Source organism: Silene latifolia, chromosome 11, assembly GCF_048544455.1.
Source record: "Silene latifolia isolate original U9 population chromosome 11, ASM4854445v1, whole genome shotgun sequence".
In the NCBI taxonomy this organism is placed as follows: domain Eukaryota; kingdom Viridiplantae; phylum Streptophyta; class Magnoliopsida; order Caryophyllales; family Caryophyllaceae; genus Silene; species Silene latifolia.
In genome coordinates this window covers 95265655-95288833 of record NC_133536.1, presented here as the reverse complement: position 1 = coordinate 95288833, position 23179 = coordinate 95265655, and the positions used below count along the sequence as shown (strand labels likewise).

The window sequence follows — 23179 nt, the reverse complement described above, 5'->3', positions numbered from 1 at the left end:
ATTCATGAAACCCTAAATTCAGAAGCATAATTTATCAATCCAGAAACTTAATAGACGAATCAAACCCTAATTTCATGATTTCAACAAATTTTTCAAATTCCCTAACCTTAATTTCTCAGTTTCCCCAATTTAATTCATGAAACCCTAAATTCAGAAGCATAATTTATCAATCCAGAAACTTAATAGACGAATCAAACCCTAATTTCATGATTTCAACAAATTTTTCAAATTCCCTAACCCTAATTTCTGAGTTTCCCCAATTTAATTGACGAAACCCTAAATTCAGACGCATAATTCATCAATTCAGAAATCTAATCGATGAATCAATCCCTAATTTCACGAACAGTCTAATTTAATCCACTAATTCAACTAATTTCACAACAAATAATCATCAAGATCGAAATTTTACCTCGAATTTAAAGGCTTCATTGATTGAAGCAGCGTCGAAAGGTTGATTGTCGAAGAATTTATCATTCGATTGTAGAGAAAGTTAAGGTTTGATTATCGAAGAGGCGATGGCGGAAGGTTTTCATAGTCGACGAGATGAGTTGAAGAAGGGAGAGAAAGAATGATGAGAGAGAAAGCAAAATTAGAAAATGAGTAAGATTAGTTGGGTTTGGGTGGGACGCGCGAAAAAGTTTGGGCTTTGGTTGAGTTAATCTCAGCCTGTGTATTATTAGATTCAAGGGTTGTTAAGTGGTTCTCATGGTTCTCATTATATGGGTGGTTTTTACCGGATCTCGACCCTATATATATATATATATATATATATATATATATATATATATATATATATATACATATATATATATACATATATATATATATATATATACATATATATACATATATATATATATATATATATATATATATATATATATATATATATATAAGAGAGTTTTTTCGAGCGATTCTAGAGCGTCCACATCATCAAAAATCAATTAAGGAAAGTATAATTTTTGATGTAAAAAATAAAGTGGAAAATCTTTTAATTATTATAATATGTATATTTCCTAAATTATATTCAAGTGATATTTCCAATTTTTATATCAAACATTTACATTTCATTTGGCAATAAAATATCGTTAAAAAAATTATGAAAATAATATAATTAGCTTTGTGGTAAAAAATGCTATCATTAGAGTATAAATTTCATATTATTTGCACATATTAAAGATGGTGTACTTCTTAATACGTAAAATAGTGTACTTTTTAGTATGTTTTGTCCCACATTGGAAAATAAGTAGGTTTGGTGAATATACTACATATAAATAGTAAAATTGTCCCACATCGAAAGATTAGTATAAGTTGATGTGATCCTATGATTATAAATAGGAGGCATATTTGGAACTTATGTATCCACCCAAAATTTTTTGAGTCTTAAAAATATTGTTTTAAAGAGCTCTTAAGATTTTCTATCATTATCTACGATATGATATAAAAAATAAAGTGGAAATCGTTGGGTACATGAACAAGAAAATCAAAAAATATAAAACTAAAGGTTTTACTAATGGTAGTCTCCTCACACAGTACAAAACTAAAGATTTTATTAATGGTTGTCTTCTGAATGCAGTAATAGAGCGTTAATGAGTCGTTATATGTACGATGTAGAGATCCCTATCTAATGATCGAGACTAAGTGGTTTTACCTTCAAAGAAAAATAATATGTATACAATAGTGGTTTTTTTAAGAAGAGGCATGTATTTCTTGGTATGTTATATCTTTCAAATTGAAAAATAATGTAGGCATGATGAACATACTACGTCTAAATAATTAAATTATGTATCTCACATTGAAATAATAGTACACGGTAGAGTGATTCTATAAATATAAATAGGAGGCATCCTTGAAATTTAGGTATTAACCCAAAAATTTTTGATATAAAAGATATGTACTTTTTAGTATGTTACATGTCCCACATTGAAAAATAATGTAGCTGTGGTGAATATATTATGTATAAATAATAGAACTGTCCCATATATATACATTTTCTATACTATATTAAAGTGATATTTATAATTTTGATATAAAAACTTTATATTTCATTTGACAAAAAAATATCGTATGAAAATTATATAATTAGATTGTGACAAAAAAATGCTATCATTAGAGTGTAGATTGTATTGTATTGTATTTTCTCATTATTAAATCGGGTTGATGTCAAAGTAGGTGCAAAAAAAATGGTGTACTTAGTATGTTATTTGTCCTACATTGAAAAGTAATGTAAGTGTGGTTAATATACTATGTATAAATATTAGAATTGTCCCACATCGGAAGATTACCATAAGGCAGGGTGATCTTATGATTATAAATAGAAGTCATAACCCAAAATCTTTTGATTCTCTTAAGTATTGTCAGAGAGAGCTCTTAAAAGAGTTTGTATTACTGTCTCTACAATAATGATTTCTAACCTAAGTTAATCTTTGGAAAATCTTTTAGTTTTTATAATATATATTCTGTATTTCTTATTTTATATTCAAGTGATGTTTCTAATTTTTATATAAAAACTTTTACATTTTATTTGGCAAAATAATGTCGGTAAAAAAATTATAAAAATAATATTATTAGATTAATGGTAAGAAATGCTATCATTAGAGTATATATAGATTTCATATAATTTGCACATATTAAAGATGGTGTATTTCATAGTATGTTATATGTCCCACATTGAAAAATAATATAGATGTGATAAATATATTACATATAAAAAATAGAATTTTCCCACATCGAAATATAGCATAAGATGGGTGATTCTATGATTATAAATATGAGGCATCCTTTGAACTTAGGCATCAACCCAAAATCTTTTGAGTCTCTTAAGTATTGTCTTGGAGAGCTCTTAAAAGTTTATATCATTATATTTTCTACCTATAGATTTTATATGTCCCATATTGAAAAATAATGTAGGTGTGGTAAATATACTACGTTTAAATAATATAATTAGAATCGTGTTAAAAAATATTCTATCATTAGAGTATAGGTTCCTATCATTTCCACATATTTTAATTATGATAAAAAAAAAATAGAAAACAAAAGTCCATGGTAGCATGTGTAATCTATCAAAGTTCAAGGTTACCATGAGAAATTTCCAATATTATAATGATATAGTTAATTAAATTTTCATTTAAAAGAGAGAGAGATATCCGTACCAATAAAACAATAAAGGGGGTATTATTTTTTAATTGTTATTTTATTGCCACGCTATCAAACTTAACGTTCATTTAACAGCCTTTACATTAGGGGGTACCATGGGCAAAAAAATAGAACCTCAAGGGTATCATAGGCAGATTCTTAAAACTAGGGGTAACATGGAAACTCTGACAAAATTAAGGGGTACCACAGTAAATTTCCGTATCTCAATTATGTTAAATTTTTTTTGAAGAAAAACAACGTACAAATATTAATGGAGAGTACTTGATCATATTATTAAATTTAAATATAACTATTAGATATAATGAGTAACAATTGTCTGTATTCGGTATTCCGGATCTGGTTGGATGTCGAACTAAGTGCAAAAAAGATGGTGTAATTTTGAGTATGTTATTTGTCCACAATGAAAAACAATGCAGGTTTGATGAATGTATACTACGTATAAATAGTAGAATTGTCTCACATCAGAAAAAAAATCCAAGTTTGGTGAATATATTACTTATAAATAGTAGAATTGTCCACATCGAAAGATTAGTATAAGGTGGGGTGATTATATGAAATCTTTTATTTTTTTTGAAAGAGATGTTTTAATAATATGTAAACAAATCGTTAGACATAGAATGTAAACATTAAACCATTATAACGTTTTTTTTTTGCATTATAAATAAGTTAATTACTCCGTTGCAACACACGGGCATTCAAACTAGTATATATATATATATATATATATATATATATGTATAACGTTTAGCACATATCATTCAACATATATGTATATACAACATCACATTCTCTTATTCACATGTTACTAATATAACCAAACATTATAAAATTCACCTTCCATCATTTAAACATACTCTTAACATGAAATTCATATTCTTATGCAAACACTTACTTCACCTTTTTCCAACCAAGTCATCCACTTCAACTACACACTTCATCCAACATATGCATCATGAAACAACAATAAACAAGTAGCGATCTCATGACACCCCATAGTGGCCGATTCAAAGTTGCAAGGGCAAGTTCGCGACATTAGGACGTCTCCTAGCAAGCCTTTGCATTAGCTCCTAACAACTCCTACTCGGGTTCATTTTAATCTGACTCTGTACATTCATTAGGTTCATTGGTTACAGGTTCAAAAATCATCGCTCTGATACCACTTTGTAACACCCCCATACACCAAGGTGCCTTAACAAGACCACCCTAGCACATGGAGATGCTACCATGTCGTTTACCCAAGGTACAGTAATCAAAGGAGACCATAAAGAAACATACTTTAAGTATAGAAGTTTAAATGTGCGTACAACTTAAACCAAAACTGGAAATGTAATACAATCGTCTCAAACTGAAATCCAAAACTGAAATAAAACTGCCATAACTATCAGCGGAAGACTAAAATACTCGGACTTGTGATGGCTTCATCCCCAGCTAGATCCCGCACATACTCCATAGAAATATATACTAATCAACTGCTCACCATCCACGAATGGATCACCACAATTTTCAAAACATTTAAACGGGGTCAGTTACTGCATAACCATGATAAGCAAACAACAACATCCAGTTACATAAACACATTCCTCCAACTCCAGTTCATCACCAATCACCTGACTACACACTAAAGTGTGTAACCCTGCCAGAACACCCATCGCAACAGATATTCCACTCCGCCAGTGGGGACCGCAGCCGTACCACCTAAGCCCACTCAAAACCGTAGAGCGAATAACCCATGTCCATTAATGTGCACATCCCCTTGTGACGGGAACCACAAGGGGCAAATCAAGGGCGTGAAGCCATTCCTGAAAATGACTCCACTCAGCCGAGGGCGCACCTCGCGAACCACATACAATTACAACTAAAGCCACAATACCAATATAAACATGCCAAATCCAAAGTAACAATAACAGTAATCATGCCAATAAACTAATCACGCCATCTTATACTTAATTACACAGTCAATCGAGCAGGGAAACCCTACCTGAGACGGAATCACCAACAACCAAAAGCAGCAGATCAAAAAGTTTCCTCTACGAAATCACCTCCTATAACAATAATCATATAATTACAATCTACTACAACAATTACTCCTAAAATCTCCCAAATCACCAATTAGTGTTTAATCAAAAATAACAAGCTGACATAAAAACAACATAGAAATATTACCCAAACAATGACGATCACAAAGGTATAACGATCTCAGAAATCCGACAACTCTAGCCTTGATTTGATAGCAAAAGGAGGAGAGAATTAAAAGTCATTTTTTTTTCTTGTGAAAAGTTTAGAAAAGTAAAAGCAAAAGTGACAAAACCGTCGATAGAAACTTTAAATACATCTCTACGTTTTACTATCAAACCCGGCGGAAAAGTCCGTAAAACCCTTCTTACTTGATCGAGTAACTAACGTACTCGATTGAGTACCGCCTACTCGATCGAGTTGCACCTACTCGATCGAGTACATTCAAAGCCGAATGTACTCCAGAATCCGCCAATGACTTACTCGACAGAGTAAGTCCTACTCGATAGAGTACCCAACAACTCAAATATCTGAGGTATTACAATAGAAGCCTCTCGATAGCATAAAGCGCATTTCATACCTTGTGGTGACAACAATCGTGGTCTTGTTGGTTTGAAGCATTGCAAAGGCCCAAGTGATAAGGACAAGGTGAATGAGAGAGCATTTGAGAAGTTCTCTTATATGCTAAGATGACCAAGCTTCATAGTGAAATGGGGCAAGCCATGATTATTTTAATATTTTAAATAAAAAATTAATTTAAAAATTAATATTATATAACTTTTATACAATTAATAATAAAATAATTTTATTTGTATGACCGTCTTAATATATTTTATTTGTATGACCGTCTTAATATAAGTACAATAAGTAATAAATATAATTATATAATATATATTAAATATGATTCAGTATTGTAAATAGTGGTTTTCGATTGAAAAATGGTAAAAATAAAAAATGTCTTAAAACTTTTATTTGACCTATATACATCCCTAACTAATACAGAATCCGAATATGATACTATCATTTTCGCTAAAGCATCTAATCAGAGTTGTAGAACCATAAAGTCTATTTTAGATAAATTTTGCACGATTTCAGGACAATTTGTTAATTTTGACTAATCCACTTTTCAATGCACTAGAAATATTGAGCGATCTCTTCGGGAATCCTTTAGAGGTATTCTTCGTATGAACGAGGAAGCTCACTTGGGTAAGTATTTAGGATGTCCTATAATTGACAGCAGAGTGACTAAAAATACTTTTGAAAGTATTATTCAGTCTTCTTGCACCCAATTATCGAAATGGAAAGCAAATTCTTTGTCGCAAGCAGGTAGACTAGTTCTAGTCAATGCTAATTTAGCTTCGAAGGGAACTTTTCAAATGCAAAGCTTCCTTCTTCCCTCGTCAATCCATAAAAGATTAGATAAAATTAATAGAGATTTTCTATGGAATAAGAATCCTTCACAACGTTCTCCTAATTTGATTGGTTGACATAAAGTTTGTTTACCGAAATCGGTTGGAGGACTGGGAATAAAATCTTCGGAAGCAGCCAATAAAGCTCTCCAAATGAAACTTCTATGGAAAATTCTTATGGATAAGGAAAGTATATGGGTTAGAGTGATAACTAAAAAATACTTGAGAAACTGTTCACTCTTTGATCATAAGCCAAATTCAGTCTCTTCTTGGCAATGGCGTAAACTTATGAGTCTTCGTACTCTATTTAGAAAAGGACTAAGATGGCAGGTAGGTAATGGTAACAATATTAAGTTTTGGTCTGATAATTGGGTTTTCTCACACCCTCTTACCAGCAGTATGGATGATGATGATAGTAGTCATGATCTTAATCTTTTGGTTAAAGATTTCATAACCCCAGACAAGCAATGGGATGTTTGTAAATTATCTAGTTTAGTGAATAACGATATTGTTAATCAGATTATTAACATTCCAGTGCCACATAATGATATTCTAGATATCCTCATTTGGGGGTTGTCCGTAGATGGAAATTTCTCTACCAAAACAGCAACTTGGTTAGCGCAAGGTTTGTTCGATCAAGCTCTTGACAAATGTGAATTTCAGTGGATTTGGAAATTGAATATTCCTCCTAAATTAAAATTTTTTCTTTAGAAAGCCTGTGTTGACGGCCTTCCAACGAAAAGTAGACTTCTCAAGAGTCATATTGATGTCCCACCTCATTGTGTTCTGTGCAACAATCCAATTGAAAACAAAGATCATTTCTTTTACGAATGTCCCTTGATTGGGTCAGTCATCCAAGACCTGAACATTATTAGTTTCAACGAGTTTTTGTCAAATTATGATACTATTACAAGTCAAAGTTTTCTAACGAAACTTAATTATCTCAAGGATTTAATTCCAAAAGATGACTTTATAAATATTATTTTTATTTGGTGGAATGCATGGTTCCATAGAAATGATATTATCTTTAATAATGTTAATTTAAGTATCAGCAAACTTATTACTTTATGTAGTAATAGCACTAAGACATGGAATGTGACTAGATTTAAGGATCTCAACAATCCCGAGGTAGAAAAGTCAGCTAGAAACAATTCTAGTAAGGAAGATATTTGGTGGGAAAAACCTACAAACGGTTTCCTAAAGCTAAATTTTGCCGGATCAAGAATAGAAGGTAATAAAGCTGCTTTAGGATATTGTATAAGAGATCACAATGATAAAGTCGTTTTGTTGGGAGCAAAAAAGTGCGGATCCAATAGTATCTTTGTTGCGGAAGCACTTGCTTTAAAAGAAGGTATTTTAACAGCTAAATACTTAGGAATCTCAAAGTTAATTGTGGAGGGTGATAACTTATGTGTTATTAACTCGATTCGAGGTACTTGGCAAATTCCGTGGGAAATTTCTAGTATTATCAAGGATGTGAAATTAGACCTTCATTTTTTCGATGAAGTGATAATTAAACATTCTTTCGTGAAGCCAAAAGTTTCTTGACTTAATGAAACTTGATTGGACATTCATGTCCAACTCTTTTGAGGTGGTTTGATAGCCGGTGACTTCAACTTACCTCCCTCATTCGAAAGGATGAGATAGGTTGGTCCTACCCTAGAGGATCAACCTAGTTTTCTTACCTAATAAAAAAAAAAAAAAAAATACAAAATCCGAATAAAATCGACCCGTCCAACCCATTTTAAGATGTCTAGATAGGATCCACAAGAAGCGAAGCAAATGAGAAACACTCCTATAAAAATAGACCCACAAAATACATCCTTCTCTCTCTCTCTCTCTCTCTCTCCCCGTAACCTCTCTCACTCCCCACTTGTTTTCCAAACTCAATTCTTCACCTTTGACCACCGGTCTCTTCCCTTCTCTTTCAGGAACTACTCACTAGTTCTCCACTTCTTCCCCGTATATTATCTCGATTTTCTCTCTTTTTCTTCATTGAAAACTCACACATTTTATTTACCGACAATTATGTCAGATTATCGAGGACACTACTCCAAATGCTAACATGTTGACCATTTCGTTTTATAACTACATTGACAGTAATAGCATCCTTCTTAAAAACGAACTAAATGAATCATGCATTTAGATCTCTCGCTCCATTAAAGATTCCTCCATTATTTCAGATCTCATTAAACTTCAACGGTTACTTTTCCTGTTTTTCATTTCTTCTAAGAGAAAAGCTAAATTAGAGTTAAAACAATGGCAGCAAATGGGGAAGCAAAAGCGATGCCAGTAGAAGCAGAGAAGAAGAACAAAGAGCAAACATTGCCATTTTATCAGTTGTTTTCATTTGCTGATAAATATGATTATATTTTGATGGGTTTAGGAAGTTTAGGAGCTGTTATTCATGGCTCTTCTATGCCTGTTTTTTTCCTTCTTTTTGGTCAAATGGTCAATGGCTTTGGCAAGAACCAATCTGATCTCCACACCATGGTGAACGAAGTTTCCAAGGTACTTATTTATCTCTATTATTACACTCTATATACTTTCTACGACCCACTCATTTGTTTATCTTTTATTTAAACAACGCTCACAACAATTAAGAAAGCAAACAAATACTCCTAAATGGGAGGTCGTAAATGGGAGGAAGGGAGTACGTATCAGTGTAACGTATTCGTATGATTGATTGTTTTATGGCGGAGGACTTGATAATCATGTTAAGTTGAGGTATAATTTTAGTCATAGTAAATTTTTGGCGTAAAGGTTCACAAAATTAATTTCAATATTTACGGGCTTCGAATCAAAATCACGATATTGTGATAATAATTCTTTTTAGTAGCGGTAAGTTTTTGGTATACATGTTCTTAAGTGCCATTTCAGTGATGATGTTCATATCTACTGTTAAATTTACCGCTTAATTTTATACTCATATTTTGATAAAATTATTTTTAGTATTAATACTAACATTAGTTTTAATCTTGTAGATCTCAGATCTCTCATTAATTGCATTCTTCTTTCAGTAAAACTCTCATAAATTACATTTTGCTAAATGGTTTTTTTTTTTTTTTATTATTTTTTCCTGTATTGCAGTATGCTCTGTACTTTGTCTATCTTGGGCTTATTGTATGCGCCTCGTCCTACGCAGGTAAGTTGTTTCACCATTTTTGAACTACTCACTCATCGCTTACTTTTATATCTGATCAATTTGTGACAAGTGTTACGGTTGATTTCCTCCTTAAAGTACGATTTATTTACATAATGGGTATATCAAACCTATTTTTATTGTAAGACGGATATTAGGAAAGTATATCGGACCTTGTAAGTTGTAACCATTACTACAAGTCCGATAATGAGTTGATTTTGTTATGCAAGCAAATGTGAAACCGTTTCACTCCGCAAATTTACCGTATATTTTACTTGGAGATGAATTTTGTGAAGTTAATTTTGACATAAAACACATTTTCGTTGGTAAGAACTTTGCACGTGGTTCGTGGACCGTCTTCTTGTCGTCTTATCCATCATCTGTCAATTTTTATTTTTTTTCCATGATAATTATCCCTAATTGCCCTACTTTATCTCTAAAATACAACTCTTCATGTTCTTTCATTCTTTGAATATATTTGTGGGGTTGTCTACTTGTCTTGTACAATTATTAATATACTTTAAAAATAGTTTTGTCGACTTTTAGACTGTTTTTGTTGATAATTGGTGTAATATAATAATGTTGGTTTTCTAGAAATTGCTTGTTGGATGTACACTGGAGAAAGACAAGCAGGGACATTGAGGGAAAAATATTTGGAGGCAGTCTTAAAGCAGGATGTGGGGTTTTTTGATACTGATGCTAGAACTGGTGACATTGTTTTCAGTGTTTCCACTGATACTCTCCTTGTTCAAGATGCCATTAGTGAGAAGGTTCATTCTCCTTTTCCCTCACCATTTGTTGAAATTAACCTACAAGTGTCATGGCCGTGAAAATTACCGTTGATAATTGCATACGTTCATCACAGCAAAGACTATTTCTGCGAAAAAAGGCCGATAATATATACTAGTTTTGGGGTTGTCAAGTGCCATAAACTTCAACTGGGGTAGTAGTTGATATAATTAATCCACTAAATTTGAGGTCCCCCCATTGAGCAGGGGTCATGATAGAGCATGTTATGAAGCTGCCTTATCAGGCGCCTGATTTTTTGCTACCGTTTTGATGTATGTGGAATCATAAATGTCACTACTTCACTAGTACTAGAATTTGCTTTTATTATGCCTTGCCCTTTATGTTGCATGGACTCTTCAATTTTGTTAAAATGTCATTTTCCACTATTCCACTCTTAAGGACACTAGCATTATCATGAAGAAATCTATTGGAACGGAAAATTAGATCTTATCATGTCTCGTTAGTACCCAATTTCAATCCCACCCTCTCACATGTATTTGCGGGGTTCTGCACTATCTTGTGGTAATATTATCATGTAAAGCTACTTGACTTGGTTATTATCATGAAAGAAAATTAGATACTATCATATCTTGGTGGTACCCAATTTTAGCACCACCCTTCCACATGTACTTTACGGGGTTGTACACTCATCATTTGTGAGGGTGGGGTTGAAAGTGAATATTACCTCGTGATGTCTAGTGCTATTTGGGAATTTGGTGATTGTAGTAGGGTAAATATTCAATGTTGCGGCTAAGTAATACTAAGAATCCCGACAGTAACATTTATTTTGGTTTGAAAGTATGGAGCGTTGATGGATGTGAACGAAATTGATGCAGGTGGGTAATTTTATACATTATCTGTCGACATTTTTGGCGGGTCTGGTTGTTGGATTTGTATCAGCATGGAGATTGGCCTTACTCAGTGTGGCAGTTATCCCAGGAATAGCATTTGCTGGTGGTCTGTACGCTTATACTCTCACAGGCTTAACGTCTAAGAGTCGTGAATCATATGCCAATGCTGGAATTGTTGCTGAACAGGTTAGTTTACATTTTGGTTTTAGCAATTATTCACGTAGACTAAGAGGAAATTCGGGGAAATATAAAGAAGACAGAAAGTCCAAAATAATTGATGATGATGAGATAATGCCATGATTCTGAACATGTTTGGTGGGTGCCTATCTTCATGAGTTTGGCATGCATCATGTTTGTGATTAGTTGGCTTTGTTGCTTGCTTTATGAGTAATAATTCTTCTAATGCAAAAAGTTTCTGGACCTCTTTTGGAAATTGTAATTATAGTTAACTGCCCATGTCTTCTAGTGGAGTCTTTTTTGTCCTTGGTTGTAGTCTTCAATTATATTTGTAACTACTCGGAAAATCATTACCATCTTGCTGAAACATATATTCTTCTACTACTGGATAGGGTGCTTGAAATCAATAGTGTAGAAGAACTAGGTCTTAAGAAATGGAAAAAAAAATGATGACGTCAAAGATAAAATTGGGATCACACTGGTTAATTTCCTCTTTCTATATATTGAAAATTCTGGATTTGAACTTTCTTGATAGGCCATTGCACAAGTCAGAACAGTATATTCATATGCTGGGGAGACCAAGGCGCTTAACTCATATTCAGATGCTATTCAAAACACCCTTAAGCTTGGCTATAAGGCTGGGATGGCCAAGGGTTTGGGACTTGGATGTACTTATGGCATTGCTTGCATGTCATGGGCCCTTGTATTCTGGTATGCTGGTGTTTTCATCAGGAATGGGCAGACTGATGGCGGCAAGGCATTCACTGCGATTTTCTCGGCTATTGTTGGTGGCATGTAAGATTGACTGACAGTTCAAAGATATCTTACTTTCATCTTTCTCTTTCTCTTTTTTTCTTATGCAGGGAAAAGAAACCTTAATGATATGTTTTTTTTCTGTATATTTTTGAAAATTACAGGAGCTTAGGTCAGTCATTCTCAAACCTTGGAGCCTTTAGTAAGGGAAAAGCGGCTGGCTACAAGCTGATGGAGATCATCAAACAGAGGCCCACCATAGTACAAGACCAGTTAGACGGGAAGTGCTTGGAGGAAGTTAATGGGAATATAGAGTTCAAGAATGTATCATTCAGTTATCCTTCTCGTCCTGATGTCATGATCTTCCGCGATTTCTCAATGTTCTTTCCAGCAGGCAAGACTGTTGCCGTGGTTGGTGGGAGTGGATCAGGAAAGAGCACCGTTGTCTCACTCATTGAGAGGTTCTATGATCCTAATGATGGTAAGTTGGAGTTCAATCGTAATAATTCTTTGTATGATTTTGACTCTGCTAAAAATGGATGTTTTTTTTTGTACAGGGCATGTTTTGTTGGACAATGTTGACATCAAGACACTGCAACTAAAGTGGTTGCGTGGTCAAATTGGTTTGGTGAACCAAGAGCCAGCTCTTTTCGCGACCACCATCCTTGAAAACATTCTTCACGGGAAACCTGATGCGACAATGGCTGAAGTTGAGGCTGCTGCCTCTGCTGCAAATGCTCATAGCTTTGTAACCTTGCTTCCAAAGGGATACAACACCCATGTAAGCATGCATTTACAAGTTACCCGAGTTACATTTATTTATCCTTTCACCCCATTTATTTACTCTCCACCATTTGACTTTATTGGTCAACCAGTGTTAAAATCATTGTTTTCATAATTCAAACAGGATAATTTACATTGTATCTCTATAAAATTTAAAGAAATTAATGATCAGTTGACCTCGGTAGCATCATCAGAGTCAAAAGGGGATTATGTTCCCTTGTCCTAGCTATTGTTGGATGCATAGGCGGGTACTGATATATGATGTCTATTTTCTAATGTGAATGTAGGTGGGTGAAAGGGGTGTTCAGCTCTCTGGAGGTCAAAAGCAGAGAATTGCAATAGCTAGAGCAATGTTGAAGAACCCCAAAATTCTTCTATTAGATGAAGCCACAAGTGCTCTTGATGCAAGCTCTGAGAGCATAGTACAAGAAGCTCTCGATAGGCTGATGGTCGGAAGAACCACAGTGGTGGTTGCTCACCGTTTGTCAACTGTTAGAAATGTCGACTCAATTGCAGTAATTCAGCAAGGACAAGTCGTTGAGACTGGAACTCATGAAGAACTGATATCCAAAGCTGGTGCATATGCGTCATTGATCCGGTTCCAAGAAATGGTCGGGAATCGTGACTTCTCGAACCCGTCAACCCGGCGTACACGTTCATCCCGGCTGAGCCATTCACTCTCGACAAAATCCTTGAGCCTTCGTTCGGGAAGTCTTCGAAACTTGAGCTACTCATATAGCACCGGCATTGATGGTCGGATCGAGATGATTTCAAATGCCGAGACAGAAAGGAAGAATCCCGCACCGCGAGGGTACTTTTGTCGGTTACTTAAACTCAATGCCCCAGAATGGCCATACTCGATCATGGGTGCTGTGGGGTCTGTACTCTCAGGTTTCATTGGCCCGACCTTTGCTATTGTGATGAGCAATATGATCGAGGTCTTCTACTATCAGAATTATGCGTCTATGGAGAAGAAGACAAAGGAATATGTCTTCATTTACATTGGCGTAGGCTTGTATGCTGTTGTAGCCTACTTAATCCAGCATTACTTCTTTAGCATCATGGGTGAAAACCTGACTACCAGAGTTAGGAGGATGATGCTTGCAGGTAAAGTCCATCAGTCTAATGTTTAAAAGCCGAGTCTTGTATGATTAACGAATATGTCTTACATACAACCGCTAATACAAGCTTTTATATTTTTTAATTCCTGAACATATTATTTAGCATCATCTTTTCATTTTGTCAAGTATATTATATAGTATAATTTGGAACTTGGACTTAATTTTGCAGCAATTATGAGGAATGAAGTTGGGTGGTTCGATGAGGAAGAGCACAACTCTAGCCTCCTGGCAGCTCGCTTAGCAACCGATGCAGCCGATGTGAAATCCGCCATTGCCGAGAGGATCTCTGTTTTATTACAAAACATGACTTCTCTCCTTACATCATTCATTGTCGCCTTCATTATCGAGTGGAGGGTTTCTCTTGTCATTTTAGGAACTTTCCCTCTTCTTGTCCTAGCAAACTTTGCTCAGGTAAGCATTCTTCCCTTTGTCATTTAACTTTTTTCATACAAGTCTAACAAAAACAGGACAAGATGTAAACATAAATGATAGGCTCTTAAAAATTAAAATGCCAATAAAAATCCTTCTTTCAAGTCTTTTGACCCTAGTTTCTTGAGAAAATTTAGACCCTAAGCATGATCTATAAGAAGAATAAGACAAGTTTCTCATTGGTTAGGATGTATAGCGATCTACATTCTAGGTAGCATTGAAACGGATACAAGTGTCGGTGTTTGACGAACACGCTAGAATGCTAGATGATAGAAGTGTCTGTGTCTTCTATAGACCTATATATATGGTGATATGATACAACAAGGGTTCTTAAGAATTTGTGTCTGCCATTCTCTCTATCTCATAATTATCGACCCACCCCATTGTTAAACCATCTCTAAATAATTTTTTCACTTTTGTTTTTCAATACCAAATATTATTGGCTTTCCTGTAAATTTTGTGTTATTTTCTCTCTTTTCATTATTTTATTAGTATAAAAATATAAATAAATGAGAGATTAATTTGAGATGGGAGTATATAAAAAATTTAGAACACATGTAAAAAGGTATAGTAATACTAGATGATTGAAAAAATTATTAAGGGAAATCGTCGAAGACAAGTACAGAGTAAATATTTAAATAGGCAAGGATGTCAGGGTGCCTGCATACTGGGCTCTGGGTTGTCATATTTGGGAATCTTGTTTTCATTACTTGCAAAGTGGTAGACGACAAAACACTAAAGAGCCTCCTCTTTCCGCGCATCTGCCATGCACGTGCTTCCATTTACATATCTCTTCCCCTTGGAAATCTGCACAAATCTCTTTTAAAATCACCATGTCTTGACCTTTTGTCATATAAGTACTCATATCAACTTGAATAAATTTTTTAAAGCAAACCTATAAAATGAATTGGTCATGCATTCATACTTCTCTTGGTTTTGCTAATTTTCCTATCGAGTATTACTAATTTATGGCAAAATAATAAAAATGCCTTAATTGTTGTTCTTGATTTATAACCGGTCAAATATCATACCATTTACGCATATAAGACAAATCTTTAGTATTTTCCCATGCATTCTACTTTTGTTTTATCACTACTATTTGACCAGTCTTAAGCTCAAGACGGATACATCAGTCTTAAACAAGAATTTGTGAATGTTCGGTGGAGGCCAATGTTTCACCGCGTCACGGTAAATATAGAGATGAATAATATTTAAAAATTATACAGAGTATATGAATATTGTCTCTCTATATTTTAGTGGTGATAGAGCATTGTGTTCCAGGCCAGCCAACCATTTTCCATCACTATGAATCAATGTGATACTATAGAAGTATAGAGTAGTGTACTTTAGTATACTTGCGTGTATACGAATAAATAATTGAAAGATTCCACCATGTTTGTTCCAACAATAACTTTCTATCTGTAGGCTGTTAACACTCCTACAGTCCTACTGTTATCTTGCTTTTCTCACACAAAATCCTAGGGGTGACCATTTCCATCATTCCATGCATGTAACAATTAATCAACTTTTTTCTCACTCCTAGTTCTACCTTTTTTACAAACCTGTTGCGTCCATGTGAGATGTGAGGTAGTTCTACCTTTTTTACAAACCTGTTGCGTCCATGTGAGATGTGAGGTAAGATTTTATGGCTGTGAGTTTCAAGGGACTCATCCCGGGATAACAATGGGTGTAGGACCAGATCCAGACCCTTGTTAGACATGTTAGACCCAGCCCTCACCTAGGTTCGTTGGTTCCAAAACTTTCAGACGGGTTACCCACACTTCAATTTTTTTTATTTTTTTTTTATTTTTTACAATTAAAATTGCATAAAATGCATTAGAATGTTCAACAAAATGCTTCGCGCACCTGTGGGCATTGTTGTCAGAATCGTGATTCGATCCAACGATTCTACGATTTTACGATACAAAAATGCTTGATCGATCCTGGATCCTACGATTCTATCATAGTTGTAGAATCTTACCATCCTATTAATTTGAAAATTTCTAGAGATGAGATCATAATACGATCCTACGATTTTACGATGCTACGATCCGATTCCATAATAAAAAAAATTAATATATATTTTTATATAATGACACCGTAAAACCCAAATTTCTTGTAAGTTGTTCATACAATGATACTAAAATCATTAATTACCAATATTTTTTGAATAAATATTAATAAATAAGTGTTTTGATTTTCAATTATATGTTTTACCAAATAAAAAATTATATTTAGTGAGTTTGTAGAATCTTGCGATTCTACGATCCGATTCTACCGATTCGATCCTACTGTCCCCATCGATCCGAAGTAGAATCTCGATACAACATTGCCTATGGGTGGATGGTTGACTACAAATGCTGCACGCATTGACAAAATCACTCATGGAGGGTTGATTTGTCTCGGAAAAACAATCCCAAACAAATATGGGACATTGCGGAGATTAGATGAACCCATTTTAACAATTTAATTTTTGTTTGAACGGTTTTTCTAAAATGGAAAGTTTTATGATAAATATCATGGAAAATTGAAATAATAAAGCACTTTTTTGAATTCCAATGCCATATATATTTAGTGCAAACTTTCCATTTAAGTGGGCTTAGGGGCTAGAGCACATTTTAGAAGAACCGTTGTTCTAATGGTGAATACGTGGACATCATATTTTTCATAATTAAAACTCATAATATAAGCTGAATTAGGTGACACATTGTCGAAATTATGTCCATCATATTTCGATTGTTGACCTCTTTTATATCATTTGTTATAAATCATTGCGTTCTTGGAAGTGCATTGGGTGCAACAAAGAGGTTATAAATCCCAATTCTTGTTTCCTTTTAACAAGGGATACTTGCAAGGTCCTGAACTATTACCCTTGAGAAATCAATTTGGATCCTCTCTATTACGTTCCCTCTCCATTACTTTTCAACGGTCTAGATATTATCCTAAACGATCTAACGGTCCTAACTTTAAATAATGGATGATGATGTGTAGAAGAAATAATATAAATAATACAGTAATATATTATTTCTCTTCCGCATTATCATGCATTACTTTTGTTTCTAACCGTTAGATTGTTCAAGGAAATAGGGGAGGTACCTCAAGAAAGATAAAAAGTGTTTACCCTTTGATTTATCTCAAGAAAGTTGCTTTAATATATGAGTTGAACTAGCTTATGCCTTCTGGTAAAACAAGAAAATAATTTGAGTAAAACTTCAAATCTTAATCATTGAAGAGTGGCAACAATACAAAAGCAGAAATGACTATAGTCAGTCATTCAACTAAAAATTTACCTCTTTAGAATCTTTTAGGCCTTTTAACAGTTGCACATGGTAAACTGAAGTAGTCTAGCTCTGCAAAAAGCTTTACCCCTTCAATAATGCTGGTTTTTTTTCCCTTTTGTTTTACTGTTTTCATATTTTCTTTTTGCTGTTGTACTTTGGGGATACAATTTTAGGTATTTTACAACACTTGCATAGTCCTTGGTCTGAGCAAGCTCTGCAAGAAATAACGTTTTCTGATATCAGACGTACCAAAATGGTTGAATGCACCTCATATTTACTTCAAAATAATGTTTTTTTTTAAAAATAAAAATAAAAAATACTACTGTAGTAGTTTTTAAGGGTGAGCCTTGAATTGGTCAACTTTAGCAGTTTTCACGTGACATCAAAGAGGCCTATTGTCTTGGGGTCCTCTGTGACGTTATTTAAGTTTGTCTGCACCAGCAAAGACTCAAGGCAAAAGTTAAATAGTACTCCGTAGAAAGATGATAAAAGCCAATAAATAGTGAACAACTACTACTTACATTGAAATTTGAAACATGTTGCATGATGTTGAATGCCACTCACCCTATTCTTTCAACTTTAGTTTACAGAGTTGGTCTTGCTTAAGATGGGTAGTTACACTCACAAAACAAATAGGGGGGACAAGGTGGGGACACCCCCATGTGCCTTCCACTATCCTCTATTTGGGCATTTTGTCTCACAAAATGGTATCCGTCTACAACTTAAGACGGATAGTGCCCGTCTTAAGTAAGAATTTGTGTAGTTTACATAATTAAAAATAAGTTCTGCGAATTTCCGCAAAATCAACTTAACTTGTAATCCGTACGATCTTTTAATGTAAGGTCTAAAACCTTTTATACATTTTTTTTGTTTCCATGAGGAAACACGATTTTTAATCGAGTTTAAAGGAATATAAAAATGATTAAAACCGTCCATGAATGCGATTTACACGAGATAGACAACAACAACAACAACATATTTTTCTGTGAAACAAGTGAGGTCAAAACATAAATTTTTTATGCCACATAAAAGTATAAAACAAGTGAAGTCAAAAAATCTAAAACAAGAAAACTGTTGAGTTTATGCTAAAACTTCAGCAAATGTAAGGCCAAGAAAGATCAACAGAGCATCAAAATCATAGTCTTAAAAGGATTGCTGTAAGTAGGGGAAACTTCATTAATTGACAAGATTTGCTTAATTTCATGATCGAACATCTGATATTCATGTAAAATTCACTAATATTGGCCAAAAAAACTTGTGACTGATATGTTGCGTAACTTTCAGCAACTATCACTGAAAGGGTTTGCGGGAGACACAGCAAAGGCACATGCGAAAACAAGTATGATTGCTGGGGAGGGAGTGAGCAACATCAGAACAGTTGCAGCCTTTAATGCCCAGGACAAAATCCTGTCTCTATTCTGCTCCGAGCTTCGGGTTCCACAACAACGAAGCCTGCGTCGTAGTTTAACTTCTGGTGGCCTTTTTGGCCTTTCTCAGCTCGCATTGTATAGTTCCGAAGCCCTTATTCTTTGGTATGGTGCCCATCTCGTAAGCAAAGGCGTCTCGACCTTCTCCAAAGTCATCAAAGTCTTTGTTGTTCTGGTCATTACAGCCAACTCTGTGGCAGAAACAGTAAGCCTTGCTCCTGAAATCATAAGGGGGGGAGAAGCCGTCGGATCTGTCTTCTCTATCCTGGACCGTCATACTCGGATTGACCCCGATGACCCAGAAGCAGAACCTGTTGAGTTAGTCCGTGGCGAAATTGAGCTCCGTCATGTTGATTTTGCGTACCCTACACGCCCTGATGTCCTCGTCTTCAAGGATTTTAGTCTTCGAATCCGGGCAGGCCAAAGTCAAGCCCTTGTTGGAGCAAGTGGGTCTGGAAAGAGCTCCGTGATTGCTTTGATCGAGAGATTCTATGATCCTGCTGCTGGTAAAGTTATGATTGATGGAAAGGACATTCGGAGATTCAACCTGAAAGCCCTACGGCTCAAAATCGCGTTAGTCCAGCAAGAGCCGGCTCTCTTCGCTTCAAGCATCTTCGACAACATTGCGTATGGGAAAGAAGGGGCTACAGAGGCAGAGGTTATCGAAGCTGCCAGGGCAGCAAACGTACATGGTTTTGTAAGTGCGTTGCCTGAGGGATATAAAACGTGTGTTGGGGAACGAGGAGTCCAGCTATCAGGAGGTCAAAAACAAAGGATTGCCATAGCTAGAGCCGTGCTAAAAGACCCAGCCATCCTTCTCTTGGATGAGGCCACGAGTGCACTTGATGCAGAATCCGAGTGTGTGCTTCAAGAGGCGCTAGAGAGGCTAATGAGGGGCCGCACCACTGTCCTTGTTGCACATCGGTTGTCTACCATACGTGGTGTCGACAACATAGGAGTGGTCCAGGACGGACGGATTGTGGAACAAGGTAGTCACTCCGAGTTGATCAGTAGGCCCGAGGGGGCATACTCCCGTCTTTTGCAATTACAACTCCACCATGCATGATCAACTTTGCCTCTAATTATAGGATTATTAGCCGGTTAATGACTGGGGTTTACCAATGTCGACGAAGATTACGTTTGGGTCCTGTTAATCTTCTTCGGTTAAGCAAATTATTTTCATCAATGATTGTGGTAGTGACTGATAATGATTGCTGTAGATATGGCCCTATGGGCATAGCAAGCCTATTAGTAGAAATGTCTTTGGCTTTTTTTTCCTTTTTCGTTTGTTTACTCTGTATTGTATTTTGAGTATGTTGTGGGTTAATGGAAAAAGGGACTGTTTTGCATGTCACATGGATTTAAAAATGCCTGGTAGAGTTAGTGTCCCACGTTATACATGTTCTAACGAAGATTAGAAGAATACTTTTCGCAAAGCATACCTAAGTTTAACACAAATTCTCATGTAAGAGTATATTGTAGAGAAGTCAACCAAGAATATTTAGTCATCTAAATATTCTCCCCTAATTTAGCTAACAAATTATTGTTCATAATCTTTTCCTTATTTGTAGTTATTTGTTACCATAGTCTTACCCTAGCTAACAATATAAATAGCCTTGTAATTACCTATTGTAATCATCACTTTCATATATACAATTTACATCTTCTACATGGTATCAAGAGAAAGGTTCAATCCTATCTCCTAATTTCTTTTTCCGTCCTCCATCTCTTTCCTCTGCTCGATCGACAATGTCGAGTGCCACAATTCCCAATCCAAACGATCCCAAAAATCCTTTCATTATCCTCAATGTGCATTCCATAGTCAAGTTCGATGGTTCCAATTACCGTCAATGGCGTACCCAACTCGAATCGCTATTTGATGGTTATGGCCTTAACGCCTTCCTTGACGGGACTGCCCCACCACCCAAAACAGTGACCTCGACCGCTGACAAACAACCCACACCCAACCCCGAGTTCGCCACCTGGTACCGCCAAGATCGACTGCTATTCTCGGCTGTTGCCAGTACCCTTACCCCCTCTGTCTCTCCCTTGCTCAACCGTATGGCCACAACTCATGATGCGTGGACTGCCATTGCGTCGTCCTACGCTCGTCCATCCCGTGGCCATATAAAACAACTTCGCCACAAACTCAAAAATATCACCAAAGGCTCATCCTCCATCTCCGACTACATGACCCGTATCAAGACCACCGTCGACGATCTTGCTCTTCTTGGGACTATCATTCCCAATGAAGATGTTACTGATCAAGTTCTCGATGGTCTCGATGCCTCCTACCAACCCGTCATCGATGCCGTTAATGCTCGAGACACTCCCATCACCTTCTCTGAACTTCTCGAAAAACTCATAAATCGTGAACTTACCCTAACCCAAACCACCCACACACCCGCTGCCAACCCCAACCAAAACCCTCGCAACACCTTTAAAGGCAAATGTCAATGGTGTCACACTCAAGGCCATACCCTATACTATTGCCCTGTCTTTAAAGCCTTGTATCCCGACATCAAAGTACCTCCTTACCCTCGCACTACTTCCACGACCTCTGCCCAAGCCAACCCCACCAAACTTTCCTCCCAAATTCCCTCCCCTTGGCTCTTAGACAGCGGTGCCTCGCACCATGTAACCTCGGACCTCGACAATCTTGCCCTTCACCAACCGTATGATGGTACCGATGAAATTGTCATAGGCGATGGCTCCGGTCTTTCAATCCTCCACACTGGTTCCACCTCTATTTCTTCCTTTAAACTTCACAATGTTTTTCATGTTCCCTCTATGCACAAAAACATTATATCTGTCTCAAAATTTTGTCTTGATAATAATGTGTCCATTGATTTTTGTTCTATGTCTTTTGTTGTGAAGGACCCTAAATCTGGAGCGACTTTGTACACGGGACCAGCTAAGGATGGCGTCTACTACTGGCCAATGTCGTCACCGCAAGCCCACGTGTCCACCCTTGCCTCGGCTGATCTTCACCATCGATTCGGCCATCCTCATTTTTCTATTTTAAAAAGCATTGTTTCTAGTTTTGATTCAAAGACTATTATTACCAATAAAGATTGTTCCCCCTGTCATTTATATAAGAGTCATAAATTACCATTCAAACAATCCTCCATTAAATCCGATTCACCGCTTCAAATAATTTTTAGTGACCTATGGTCATCTCCAATTACCTCCGTTAATAATTATAAATACTATGTAATTTTCGTTCGATCACTTTACTAAATTTACATGGTTATTCCCCTTAAAGAAAAAATCCGACACCCACCCTACATTCCTTGCGTTTAAATCCCTCGTCGAGAAACAATTTTCTCGTCCGATACTCACCTTTTACTCAGACAATGGTGGAGAATTTGAGAAACTAAAACCCGATCTTGCTACATTCGGGATACAACACCTTACGTCTCCTCCTCATACACCCGAACACAATGGCTTTGCTGAACGACGACACCGGCACATAGTAGACACCGGCCTTGCTCTTCTCGCACACGCCTCCATGCCTTTGCAATACTGGTCGTATGCCCTTCAAACTGCCACATATCTAATCAATCGCATGCCTACACCTACTCTTAAAAATGACTCCCCATATTTTCGACTCTTCCATCAACACCCCAAGTACAATAACTTCCACAATTTTGGAAGTCTTTGTTTCCCTTGGCTCCGTCCATACACTCACCATAAACTTGAGGCCTGGTCCATCGCTTGTGTGTTCATTGGTTACTCACCCTCCCAACACTCTTACCTATGCCTCGACCCATCTACAAATCGAGTCTATAGTTCACGCCATGTTCGTTTTGTAGATTCGACCTACCCCTTCGCCTCCACTACGTCCT

General features: G+C 35.9%; 1 protein-coding gene across 1 annotated transcript; it reads left to right on the top strand.

Moving 5' to 3' along the window:
• The first annotated feature begins 8329 nt into the window (after nucleotides 1-8329).
• Nucleotides 8330-20685, top strand: LOC141611821 (ABC transporter B family member 19). The gene is made up of 10 exons (XM_074430459.1): nucleotides 8330-9089; nucleotides 9669-9723; nucleotides 10315-10490; nucleotides 11346-11546; nucleotides 12073-12332; nucleotides 12455-12771; nucleotides 12848-13071; nucleotides 13361-14180; nucleotides 14364-14605; nucleotides 19189-20685. Exons 1-10 carry the CDS (start codon nucleotides 8838-8840, stop codon nucleotides 20395-20397), a joined length of 3756 nt encoding a protein of 1251 aa, XP_074286560.1. The 5' UTR covers nucleotides 8330-8837; the 3' UTR covers nucleotides 20398-20685.
• Nucleotides 20686-23179: the final 2494 nt, after the last annotated feature.